This window comes from Oryctolagus cuniculus, chromosome 1 (genome assembly GCF_964237555.1).
Source record: "Oryctolagus cuniculus chromosome 1, mOryCun1.1, whole genome shotgun sequence".
NCBI classification, from domain to species: Eukaryota; Metazoa; Chordata; class Mammalia; order Lagomorpha; family Leporidae; genus Oryctolagus; species Oryctolagus cuniculus.
The window spans coordinates 61,615,448-61,628,843 of NC_091432.1; the positions used below are offsets into that span (position 1 = coordinate 61,615,448).

The window sequence follows — 13,396 nt, forward strand, 5'->3', positions numbered from 1 at the left end:
GAGAGACATAGAGAAAGGAGAAAGTTCTTCCTTCTGTTGGTTCACCCCCAAAATGGCCGCCACGGCAGGCACGCTGCACTGATCTGAAGCCAGGAGCCAGGTGCTTCCTCCTGATTTCGCATGCAGGTGCAGGAGCCCAAGCAATTGGGCCATTCTCCACTGCCCTTCTGGGCCACAGCAGAGAGCTGGATTGGAAGAGGAGCAACTGGGACTAGAACCCAACCCCCATAAGGGATGCCTGAGCTGCAGGGGGATGATTAACCAAGCGAGCCATGGTGCTGGCTCCCAATGGATGCATTATTAATAGTAATCACTCACAATGGAACAATGCTCAGTTCTTATCAAACATAATCAATTCTTAGTTGTGTTTCCAAACAGAAGGTAGATAGAAATCCTTTTAATTTTAAAAAGCAAATCAAAAACCAAGAAAAAATTTTCTGTACCCTTATCTTAAAGTGTGAATTACAATTAGGAAGGTCAAGAATTATAAATCTATTGAGCATTGGGTCGGATGCTGCTATTTTTAAGCTAACTTTAAACAAAATACTCTGATAATTTTTGAATGTATTTCTGAAGTTTGTTGAGCTTAGACTCAAGACTAGGAAAAGAGAAATAACCCTCTTCAATGGAGGTTTTCACACCCAGCAATGCTGAAATGCTTGCATATACATGGTGTGAGGTTCTTTTTCATAGGAGCATATCTACACAATATAAAAGTTTCTAGTATCTGTGGCCTAGACTAGATATTTTAGTCTCCTTGGATTACCAACCCTTCTTTATAAAAGAGGGCAGTCTCTAGAGGAGCGAGAAAATCAACCACAGTGTTCTGTCATAGTGAATTAGAAGGTGGTGGTTAAAATGCTGGTTGGGAGGCCCAGACTCCACATTACACTGCTTGCCTTTGAGTCTTGGCTCTGATCGTGATTCCAGCCTCCACACACAGCTAATGTGTGTCCTGGGAGGATGCTGGTGATGGCACAAATAATAGAGTTCCTGTCAAGTCATATTCTTTCTCTGCTTCCCTAGACACTTCCCCAGTTCAGTTCAGACAGAAATAATATCAACATGCAATGTTGATATCCCATTTGAAAGCATTGCTTCTCCCAGTTTTTCAACTTTGGCTGGTAATTGGGTTTTGGTGTGTTTGTAAATTTTACATCTGAAGTCTCCATGTTTCCATTTCTGCATTGTAAAAATCTAATAAGTATCACACAGAACAAACTTGTTCCAGATTTATTCTATTTTTCAAACATTATTGTTTGAATGAATATGTATTTTCTTACCAGAAGGATTAATGCAAAGAAGAGAGAAGACATACTTAGAAATATGGCAGAGATATCATCCATTCTTTCTAATTTTTTTTGCATGTTCTTGAGACACAGGAAGAGATCCATATGTATACTTTTAAATTATCCAAATATGCAAACCTCTACTTTGTGTGCTTTCTTTCTTCATTTGTGTAATAAAAAAAGTTGTGGAAGTAATTTCTCATAGGCTTGTGATATCAGAAAATTTACATAAAACTGCATAAATAAAACTGCTAAGGAGGGTGATTTTGGTAACAATGAATATTTTCTGGGAGGGGTCCTGGAGATACATAGAGGGAAAAGTCTGAATTCAGACTCATAAGCCAGTGCCAGAGCTGACCATGACCAGTGTTCTGTCACTCTTCTGGCCTCACCCTGGCATTGGTGACTCACCAGGGTAGGCAGTGCAGGGGCCACTACTGGGCATAAAAGGCAGAGTGGGACAGCTGCTGCTTATGCTTGTATTTGACACAACTGTGTTTACTAGCAATATTCCAAATAGAATGGTGCATCTCTCTGGTGAAGAGAAGGATACATTCACTGCCCTGTGGGGCAAGGTTGATGTGAAGAAGTTGGTGATGAGGCCCTGAGAGGGTTGCTTTTCAAGTTATAGGGCAGTCTATTGAGGCAGATGGAAGCTGGGCTTGTGTAGACAGAGCTGGCCCCAGGGTTTCTGCCAGGCACTGAATCCCCCAGTGCTGATTGTCTACCCAAGAACCCAGAGGTTCTTTATACCGTTTGGGGACCTGTCCTCTGAACCTGCTGTTATGAGTAATGTCAAGGTGACGGCCCATTGCAAGAAGGTGCTGGCTACCTTCAGTGAGGGTCTGAATCACCTGGACAACCTCGGGGAAAATTTTGTCCAGCTGAGTGAGCTGCACTGTCACAAGCTCCATGTGGATCCTGAGAACTTCAGTGTTAGTCTAGGCAATGTTCCACTTTTTTCTTTTCACATTCTCATCTTCTTTTTTTGTTGTTTGTTTCTTAAGCAACCTGTCTTTGTCAACATTTCTATCTAATTCCCTATATTTCGTCATTTATTGCTTTTCAAAAATTTTCATTTTTCTTTAGTATTTCGTTTTTTCATTCCTCACAGCATTGTTTTTTAATGTTTCTTTATTAATATCCTATATTTTCCTTGCTCTCCACTCCCTGCCCAATATCCTTTCCTCTAATTGCTATCTTTGTTATGCATTCTAGATTCCATATGCTAATTCTGCACCTGGAAAAAACCTTCTAACCCTCCATGGAGATAGGAGAGACTTCTCAAAAAGGAGAAGCACAGGATATGTCTATAGGCTATAAATCATTTGGAACATGAAGAATAATTTGAATTTTATAAATTCAAGAATAAATGAAAATAAAAGGAAGGTAACTATCTATCTGAGGACAATAGATCAAAAGGTCACATTGTAGGTGGGGTTGCAGATGTTGCTAAGAAGCAATCCACTATTACATCAATTAAGGGATTAATTAGTAATATTATTATATATGCATATACATGTACATACCTATGTGATTATACACTTATATATATATTGGTTGTTTTAAATTGAGACTCTATTTAGATTAAGATGTAGGAAGAAAATAATTAGTGTTGGCCCAATTTCAGAATACAAGCTTGATTTCTGTGCTAACCATACGTAAAATATCTCCATAGCTCTTTCTCACACTCCAGGGCAATGGGCTGGTGATTGTGCTGGCCTTCTACTTCGGCAAAGAATTTACCCCATAGCTGAAGGTGCCTATCACAGAGTGGCAGCTGGTGTGGCCAATGCCCTGGCTCACAAGTACCCCTAAGATCTTGACTTGTTCTCTACTTACCCTGTTCCATGGAAAATCTTTTCTATATTTCATCTATTGAACATGAAGACATAATACCCAACCTAAGGGTGTGAGCCTAATAAAAGATCATTTATCTTAACTTCATGGTTCATATCATTTATTTTATTTTTCTCACCATGGATATGTGGTGGGGGAGAATCCCTGATGGCTTACAGATAGGAACCTCTTGTTTCTTATAAATAAATCAAGAAAATGAGAAAAAGAAGAGGGCCATATATTCCTACTAACATTTGCACTTCTATCTCCAAAGCATAGAGATTGTCACAAGTGTTTCATAAAGGGAGGATTCTGTATTACAGAGATTCCACAAGAGACCTTCAACTAAGATATGGCCTCATAACCACTTTCAAAAGTTACTGAGAAAATAATGTGCTCAAGGGCATAAATTTTTTTGCTCCAGACTGTGGTGTTTCCTTTCTTTCTCTTTCCAATATTTATACACTGTAACTCGTATTACTAATTGCCAAACATGTATTCCTGCTCTAAGAACCTTCCTGCCTTCCTGCTCCCAAAACCTCTTCAGAATAATGCTTCTTTATCCAGTCCTCAATTTCCAGTACAGTTTAGTACTCTCTCATCACTGCTGAGGTCTGTGGAGCTCAGCCTTGGGGAATTTTTATTTTTAATTTTTAAGATTTATTTATTTAATTTAAAATTGGTATTATAGAGAAAGGGAGAGAGAGAGAGGGAGAGAGAGAGAGAGAGAGAGATCTTCCATTCACTGGTTTACTCTACAAATGGCCATATTGGCTAGGCTGAAGCTAGGAGCTTTATCCAGATCCCCTATGTGGGTGGCAAGGACCCACACATTAGGCCATCTTCTGCTGCTTTTCCTGTGCCATTAGCAGGGAGTTGGGTCAGAAGCGGAGCAGCTGGGACACAAACTAGTGCTCATATGAGATGTCAGCATCAGAGGTGGCAGCTTTACCTCGTACGCCACAATACTGGCTCCCTCAGTGAACTTTTTAATGTTGCTGAGGAAATTCTTTCCAAACCCTTCCTGTATATTCATTTTTCACAACTTTACAGCTCTTCTTATGTCACACACACACACACACACACACACGAGCAAATACATACATACACCCCACATATATTATGCTTGATAAATATTTCTGTCTATTCTGCACTAATTTGCAGGCCTACTGTGCCCTGTATCAAATTCTTCTATAGATAATAAGTGGAAATTTTTTCAATGGAATAATAAGTGAATGAAAGTAATTAGGACTCCTAGCTCTTGAGGGAAATAAGAATATGTTAGATCATTGCGTGGAGTTCTTTTGATGTAAATACTGCAATATACAATGAGGAAGCAAGCAGGAAAGTAAGGTACTAAAGATAAATCTTTTGCTTTATAATACAGGCTGCCAAATTTATTCTTGTTGAAAGTAATTTTGTTATGTGTAAGATTAGAAGAATTTTTAGAACCCTCTAACATATGAATTTCTTGAAACACAACACATTCTGGTTAATTAACTTGGACTTACTTGAATACCTAAATAGAACCTGGTGCTTTCTTCTATATCAACATGATTCTGTAAGAACTCTGCATATACTGCCAGGATTTACCAACATGCCACTGTGTGAGGGTAAAGGGTTTTTTATGTACATTTTTTTCTTCTCAGATGATTGCACATAGTGTGACCAAGGAAGTCTTTATATACAAATAAAATTTTTTAAGGACTACAGACTTGGGATATAGATTTGACATAATTGCTATGATGCTTTATTGCTATGATTGCCAACTGCTAGATACCTATATCCTATAGTGGAGTGCCCGAATTTGATTCCCAGCTCTGTTTCCTGTTTCCAGCTTTTGGTAATGCAGACCAGAGAGGCAGCAGTGATAGTTCAAGAGATTGTGATCAGTACATCCATGTGGGAGAATTGCATTAAGTTCCCAGCTCATAGCTCCTTTTCTGTTCATTTGTGTTGTGAACCAATTGATGGGAACAAATAACAATGATTATTAAAGAAACACAGACTCACATCTCAGAAACCAAATTACTCCAGGAAAAATCACAGGAAGATCACTTTTATCCTCCTGAACATAGGAAACCCCTCCTAAGAATCAGATAAAAGGATAAGCGATTTCTGAAGGATCTGAAAGAGGGTAAGAGAATGTGGACTTTATGCTCTTGAAATAGGGAAACAACTGACCTTTTTTTCCTCAACATGGTCAAGAAAAGAACAAAAATATTTTATTATATTGTGTTCCATTTTTCTCCATCTGAAAGTGGCAAATCAATTTAGGAAGAAATTTGGCCTACAACTTACTATGAACTGATCTTCTGTAAATAAAGAGAATTGAAAATGAATTTTGATGTGAATAGAAGAGGAGAGGGAGCGGGAAAAGGGGAGGGTTGTGGGTGGGAGGGAAGTTATGGGTTGGGAAGTCACTGTAATCCATAAGCTGCACTTTGGAAATTTATATTCGTTAAATAAAAGTTAAAAAAAAAAGAAGCAAAAAAAAAGAAACTTGTGACAAGCATAAGTAATTACTGTGGGCAAGGCATTACTGCCTTTCTATTGTGGTTGAGGTGGTCAAGAGCCAGTAGAGACTTGGCAGCTTGTTATTATAGTCTCATTTATTGGTAGACAATAATTACTTGAAAATCACAGCAGAGGCTGGTGCTGCGGCTTACTAGGCTAATCCTCTGCTCTGCGGTGCCGGCACTCCAGGTTCTAGTTCCGGTTGGGGCACCGGATTCTGTCCCGGTTGCCCCTCTTCCAGGCCAGCTCTCTGCTGTGGCCTGGGAGTGCAGTGGAGGATGGCCCAAGTGCTTGGGCCCTGCACCCCCATGGGAGACCAGGAGGAAGCTCCTGACTCCTGGCTTCGGATCGGCGCAGTGCGCCGGCCGTAGCGACCATCTAGGGGGTGAACCAACAGAAAAGGAAGACCTTTTTCTCTGTCTCTCTCTGTTTAACTCTGCCTGTCAAAAATAAGTAAATAAATAAATGTGCACTTCCCTATTTACAAAAAAAGAAAATCATAGAAGAGGAATTAATTCCTTGTGATTTGACTTCACATTTATTTGATAACTTCCCATACAGTTATTTCTATTTTCCCCCATGATGTTGCTTTATAGGTGATTTCATTACATGAAGATGGGAAAGATAGAGATGGGAGGAGGGAGGGAAGAAGGGAGGGAGAGAAAGAGAGAGATTGATTGTAGGTTTGATTTCAAAAACATTTAAAAATAATATTATTTAATTAAACCAAGTTGAATCTGACAGAAAATTATCCTAAGTATCCATCTTTTGAGCTCAGAGACCTACTCTGTAGATTTTAACTTGTGAATCAATATCTACTTGTATTTATAGGGTGCCCAGACTTAAGCCAAGATTCTGTCTCTAAAAAGGTGAAATCTCCAATTTAACCTTGGAGGAGTTTGCACCATTGCTTTCAAGGAATGGCCCACTCAGTGAGGTGAATAAAATCTAATTCTGAGTGAAAATCTGAGAAAACATCAAAGTAAAAGTCATACACTGAAATACCAATTGCTCTATAATAATTAGAAATATATAAGTTGTATTCAAAAAAGTTCATGGAAATGCATTTTATGAAAAGCATACATGAAAATATGTTTTTCTACCAAGATCAATTTATCTATTAATTTCATTTTTCAATGGAGTTTTTAAAGAATCCCTGCACTCTAGCAAAGTGGTATCTGGGTTAACTTTACACTTTTTGATGAGATAAATAAATTCTTCCTAATAAATAAAGACTACAATATTCCCTAATTCTTCAACTATTTTGTGTATGCCCCTCTTTCTATGAGTTCTGATTTTCTTAGCGCTATTTTATTTTACTTATCCTTAGAAGATGCTAAGTTGAAGTAGCTGAAAAATTGTGCTTCTGGGAAACAAAACTACAGCAAACAGCTGAACTATGTTTAGTCAAGAAAGCAGACAGTAGATTGCTGAAATGTCACACATGAGGAACTTAATATAGAACACCAAATATATTCAGAAACATTCATGCTGAAGGCAATTTTTGAACTGTACAGCTTCACATTCATCTAGATGGGTGTCAACAGGTGGATTCTGTTAACGGAGCTTCATGTTCATCCACTTAATTATACTCTGATTAGGACCACTTTCGTATAGAACATTAGGAAACAGGAAAGCCTGCCAGAATGGAGTCAAGGAAGGAAACTTGTGCCTCTGCCTCTTTCTGAGAACACATATTTTGTGTATGTGTATGTGTGTGTGTGTGAGTGTGTGTATGTGAGTGTATGTGTGTGTGTATGTGTGTTGCAGTGCTTCCGGGAGCTGGAGGCAAAGTAGAGCAGACTATCTGATCCCTACAGGAAAGAAGCAGGCTCATGCTGGTGGAGGCAGCAGTGAATCTCAGTTACTTTCTGGGAACTTTGGATGGTGTAGATTTGAGACTGAGGCTCTGGACATAACCACATCAATCGCTATTTATCCTGTCTTGAAACTTACTATGTCCAATACATCAGAACTTTTGATAGTCCTATGACTTGTAGGTTATCTCCACAGGGTTATGGGTAACAGACGGAAAAGTCTGTTTCACATTCTAATCTTGCTGGGGCAGCAGCAAACCCTCCCCTGAACCCAAGATATAGCACTGGTGGCTGGTGCCAGTACAAGACAGTGACAAAATGTAACTTAGGGGATCTAGTTTGAACTTGAGAAATGGCGGAGGAGGTATTTAGAAAGGTGCCAATTTCTGCTAACCAAGACTGCAAAGTTGTAGTCTTGACAATTCTGCTCTTTACATAAAATTGAAGCATTTTCTGTGTTGTTCTTTAGTAAGTTATTTAATTTTTCTACGAAAAAGAATTCTTGAAAAGGATTTACCCAAACTTCCTAGAACACCTTCTTTCATATATATACACCTGACATCAGATAAAATAGGTATGAAAGAGGATATTTAAAAGTCTCCTTGTAAAGTGATGACTAAACTAATGACTTTAAATTTAATAAAATGAAAACCAAAGGCAAAATTGGCTAAAGCCAAGTTAAAAAAAGAAACTTAAAACTCAAAAGGCTTCCATAGTCTTGGCAACTCATGACAAGAGCCTAGGGTGATTACTGATGCCATAAACAAGAGTGTCAATTTGTTAAGTCAACAACAGGAGTCACCGTGCACTTACTCCTCATGTAGGATCTCTGTCCTTAATGTGCTGTACATTATGATTTAATGATATAACTAGTACTCAAACAGTGTTTTTCACTTTGTGTTTCTATGTGGGTGCAAACTGTTGAAATCTTTACTTAATATATGCTAAACTGATCTTCTGTATATAAAGAGAATTGAAAATGAATCTTGATGTGAATGGAAGGGGAGAGGGAGTGGGAAAGGGGAGGGTTGCGGGTGGGAGGGAAGTTATGGTGGGGGGGAAGCCATTGTAATCCATAAGCTGTACTTTGGAAATTTATATTCATTAAATAAATGTTAAAAAAAAAAAACATTTGGAAGACCTCTTTCCCCAGTATTCAGCATTTGAAATGCCTTCCTAGGGGTAAATTATATGCTCATTGCTCCAGTCTTTGAAAGAGGAATAAGTATAAAGTATTTAAATTCTGTCCCTTTTACCCCATGATCATATCCTGAACACATAATTGTTACATATTTCCGTATACCCAGAGAAGAATCAGGCCTTCCCATAAGTGAAAGAATGAGCAGAATGCAGTTTGCTCTTGAGTACCTGATGGGTGTCTGAGCAGTTTAAAATGGTGAGAAATAACTGATGGATTTAGCAGTGATGGGGACAGTAATTTGGAGAATAGCATGATAGAAAGGGAATTTTGTGAATTTTTCTGGAAAAACTGGAAATAGAGAATTTTTTTTTTCTGGCTCACTGAAAACACATTAATGTAATTGGAGTTTCAGAGTGAAATGACAAGAGAATTCTATTTGACATTTGTTGCCAGTAATGGCAAAGGAGAGAGAAAGATGTTTCTAGACATTATGGTACCTGCATTAGAAAATGGTTCTATGGTAAGGAAAAGTATGGCTCTTTCCATACTGGAAGGAATGGCAGTTTAGGGGAGGGATATACTGATGAGTCAGGGATGATGCAAAGAGGGGAGAATGGGCAGCAGGGTCTGTGGGAATGCTGAGATCCTCCACTGAGCTCAGAAGTACTTCCTCCTTTGATTTTTTCATTGCACTTTTAACAATGACAAGCAGAACTCCACACTCCACACTTCAGAAGTCTTTCCTAGCCGGAGAAGTTAGCAATTTATTATGTGGAAGAAAAGATGAGAAAGAGAAAGACATTGGGAAAAGCTATAAAGATAGAAGGGTAAACTTTAGTAAAAGCAATCAAGTAAACAAAAAATGTATAGAGAAAACAGGGCTGTTGGTGGAGAGTTTGGATCAAAGGAATGTTTCTAAAAGATAGCATTCTTAGTGGTTTAGAAGGGATGAAACAGCTCAGGCTGTAAATGTCTTCCCATGCTCCTACCACCACCTTCAAGATCCAGAAACATCCCCGTTTTTCCCTAGACACTTTCCCAGATCACCAAGGCAGAGCTAATTAGGCATCCAGTGTGGGTATGGCATTGTAAGCCATTGCTTTTCCTAGTGTTACAGCACTGGCATGTAGCTGGTTTTGACACATGTGTAGTTTTCACCTCATTGAGAGGTCCCTGTTTCCATTGCTTCACCCCCCAAACCATAACAGAGTAAAAATTCCACAAAATAAATTTGATTCAAATTTATTCTATTTTAAAAGTTTATTTATTTGATTATATGATAAAATTAAATGAGTAACAACAACAATAACATATAATGAATAAATTAATAAGTGTTTTTCTTACCAGGAAGATTTACTCCAAAGCAGAAGGAAGTCGTACTTATAACTATGGCACAGGTTTCATCCATTCTGTTTTTTGTAATTATTTTGGATATTCTGAAGACATAAAGATCTCTCTCTCTCTCTCTCTCTCTCTACCTATCTATTTATCTATTTAAGTGGATTTCAACACACAAATCTTCTCCCTTTTCTGTGCCTTAAATCCTCATTTGTATGATAAATAATTGCAGAGAAAATTTTTCATAGGCTTACCAGGCTCTAATAACAAAAATTATATAAATTTGGCAAGAAAGGTGTTTTCAGTAGCAATTAGTACTGCTGGTATGGGTCTGGGAGATACATAGAAGGAAGGCTGAGTCTGTCAGACTCCTAAGCCATTGCCATAACTGCCAAGGACAGGGGTGCTGTCATCACCCAGACCTCACCCTGCAGAGCCACACCCTGGTGTTGGCCAATCTACACACGGGGTAGGGATTACATAGTTCAGGACTTGGGCATAAAAGGCAGAGCAGGGCAGCTGCTGCTTACACTTGCTTTTGACACAACTGTGTTTACTTGCAATCCCCCAAAACAGACAGAATGGTGCATCTGTCCAGTGAGGAGAAGTCTGCGGTCACTGCCCTGTGGGGCAAGGTGAATGTGGAAGAAGTTGGTGGTGAGGCCCTGGGCAGGTTGGTATCCTTTTTACAGCACAACTTAATGAGACAGATAGAAACTGGTCTTGTAGAAACAGAGTAGTCGCCTGCTTTTCTGCCAGGTGCTGACTTCTCTCCCCTGGGCTGTTTTCATTTTCTCAGGCTGCTGGTTGTCTACCCATGGACCCAGAGGTTCTTCGAGTCCTTTGGGGACCTGTCCTCTGCAAATGCTGTTATGAACAATCCTAAGGTGAAGGCTCATGGCAAGAAGGTGCTGGCTGCCTTCAGTGAGGGTCTGAGTCACCTGGACAACCTCAAAGGCACCTTTGCTAAGCTGAGTGAACTGCACTGTGACAAGCTGCACGTGGATCCTGAGAACTTCAGGGTGAGTTTGGGGACCCTTGATTGTTCTTTCTTTTTCGCTATTGTAAAATTCATGTTATATGGAGGGGGCAAAGTTTTCAGGGTGTTGTTTAGAATGGGAAGATGTCCCTTGTATCACCATGGACCCTCATGATAATTTTGTTTCTTTCACTTTCTACTCTGTTGACAACCATTGTCTCCTCTTATTTTCTTTTCATTTTCTGTAACTTTTTCGTTAAACTTTAGCTTGCATTTGTAACGAATTTTTAAATTCACTTTTGTTTATTTGTCAGATTGTAAGTACTTTCTCTAATCACTTTTTTTTCAAGGCAATCAGGGTATATTATATTGTACTTCAGCACAGTTTTAGAGAACAATTGTTATAATTAAATGATAAGGTAGAATATTTCTGCATATAAATTCTGGCTGGCGTGGAAATATTCTTATTGGTAGAAACAACTACATCCTGGTCATCATCCTGCCTTTCTCTTTATGGTTACAATGATATACACTGTTTGAGATGAGGATAAAATACTCTGAGTCCAAACCGGGCCCCTCTGCTAACCATGTTCATGCCTTCTTCTTTTTCCTACAGCTCCTGGGCAACGTGCTGGTTATTGTGCTGTCTCATCATTTTGGCAAAGAATTCACTCCTCAGGTGCAGGCTGCCTATCAGAAGGTGGTGGCTGGTGTGGCCAATGCCCTGGCTCACAAATACCACTGAGATCTTTTTCCCTCTGCCAAAAATTATGGGGACATCATGAAGCCCCTTGAGCATCTGACTTCTGGCTAATAAAGGAAATTTATTTTCATTGCAATAGTGTGTTGGAATTTTTTGTGTCTCTCACTCGGAAGGACATATGGGAGGGCAAATCATTTAAAACATCAGAATGAGTATTTGGTTTAGAGTTTGGCAACATATGCCCATATGCTGGCTGCCATGAACAAAGGTTGGCTATAAAGAGGTCATCAGTATATGAAACAGCCCCCTGCTGTCCATTCCTTATTCCATAGAAAAGCCTTGACTTGAGGTTAGATTTTTTTATATTTTGTTTTGTGTTATTTTTTTCTTTAACATCCCTAAAATTTTCCTTACATGTTTTACTAGCCAGATTTTTCCTCCTCTCCTGACCACTCCCAGTCATAGCTATCCCTCTTCTCTTATGGAGATCTTATTAAAGCAGCTGGGACAGGGACGGAAAAAGGGCTTTGACTGCCTTTCTCTTGAGCCCTTTTCCTGATCTCCACAACTCACTGATACCACTGGTCTCATTGGAAGGGGTGGGCTGTTAACAGTGTGACAAATGTAGGAATAAACTGGATGCAAAAGGGGGCTTTGTGCAGCTTTATATTCACTGTTGTCTTAAACCCTTTTTATGGACTCAAATCAAATGACAGTCCCTCAGGATGTTAGCTTCTGAATTCAGAAAGTGATTGCAGAGTTGCCCACTCCTTTATCCTGTGTCTGATGGTTTTGCTGTCTCTGTAGTGATTAGCTTACTGTCACCATTTCCTCATTCAATAGGCACTCAGGTGGATGAAAGGTTCTGGTTCACTCCCCAAACACCTGCAACAGTCAGGAGTGTGTCAGGCCAAAACCAGAAAACAGGAATTGCCATGGGGTCTCCATGATGGGTGGCAGGGACTCAAGTACATGAGCCATATTCGGCTGCTTCCAGGTACGTTAGCAGAAAACTAGATCAGAAGTGGAGCTGTGGGGACCAGAATAAACACTTTGATATGGGATGTTGGTGTCTCAAGTAGCAACTTAACCCCCTGCTCACTAAAACACTCTAATCCTCATTACCTAGGAGCAACTGAGCCTGAGGGCTATCTAAGATAGCTGGTGACACAGAGATCATATACCCTGGCTAAAAGCATGGCTGAATCCATGAAAGAAAATATATGCTCAAAATAGGAATAGAATACACAGATTTATGCACAGATGCTTACAAATTTTAGCCAATCCTGGTGACATGGTTAACTTGGAGATCTAGATCAGTTCTTGCCAGCATGCCCAGAGAATAGTACATGGGAAAATTTATAGAGATGATGAGTTAGAGACAAAGTGAGTGATAATGACATTGCCTGGGATTGCTGCTAGGTACACTGAAAAATCAGGGAGGAAGATCCAATAAATGACCCATTCAAAATCTAGAAAACCTGTCAACAGGAACTTTGGAAACTTATTTCTAATGTATCTGAACATCAAGGCAGGAATAGGTCTTTCTGTATAATCATTAAATATGCCCAAATGTCAAGTTCTATGTGAGTCATGAAGGTAACTTGATAATGCTCTACACTTCATATTTTGTTCAATTGTTTAATACAAAAAGCACTTTTATTTTATTTATTTAATTTTTTAAACTTTTATTTAGTAAATATAAATTTCCAAAGTACAGCTTATAGATTACAATGGCTTCACCCTCATAATTTCCCTCCCACCTGCAACCCT

General features: G+C 39.1%; 2 protein-coding genes across 3 annotated transcripts; both read left to right on the plus strand.

Moving 5' to 3' along the window:
* Nucleotides 1-1,810: 1,810 nt before the first annotated feature.
* On the plus strand, nt 1,811-3,042 carry LOC100352127 (hemoglobin subunit beta-1/2). The gene is made up of 3 exons (XM_008267985.2): nt 1,811-1,882; nt 1,976-2,224; nt 2,968-3,042. The coding sequence occupies exons 1-3, from the start codon at nt 1,811-1,813 to the stop codon at nt 3,040-3,042; spliced, it is 396 nt and encodes a 131-aa protein (XP_008266207.2).
* Nucleotides 3,043-10,257: 7,215 nt separating this feature from the next.
* Nucleotides 10,258-11,759, plus strand: HBB2 (hemoglobin, beta). Of its 2 annotated transcripts, none has more exon segments than NM_001082260.3 (3): nt 10,258-10,614; nt 10,741-10,963; nt 11,537-11,759. In NM_001082260.3, coding segments are annotated over 3 exon segments (444 nt in total). In that variant the 5' UTR covers nt 10,258-10,522; the 3' UTR covers nt 11,666-11,759.
* Nucleotides 11,760-13,396: the final 1,637 nt, after the last annotated feature.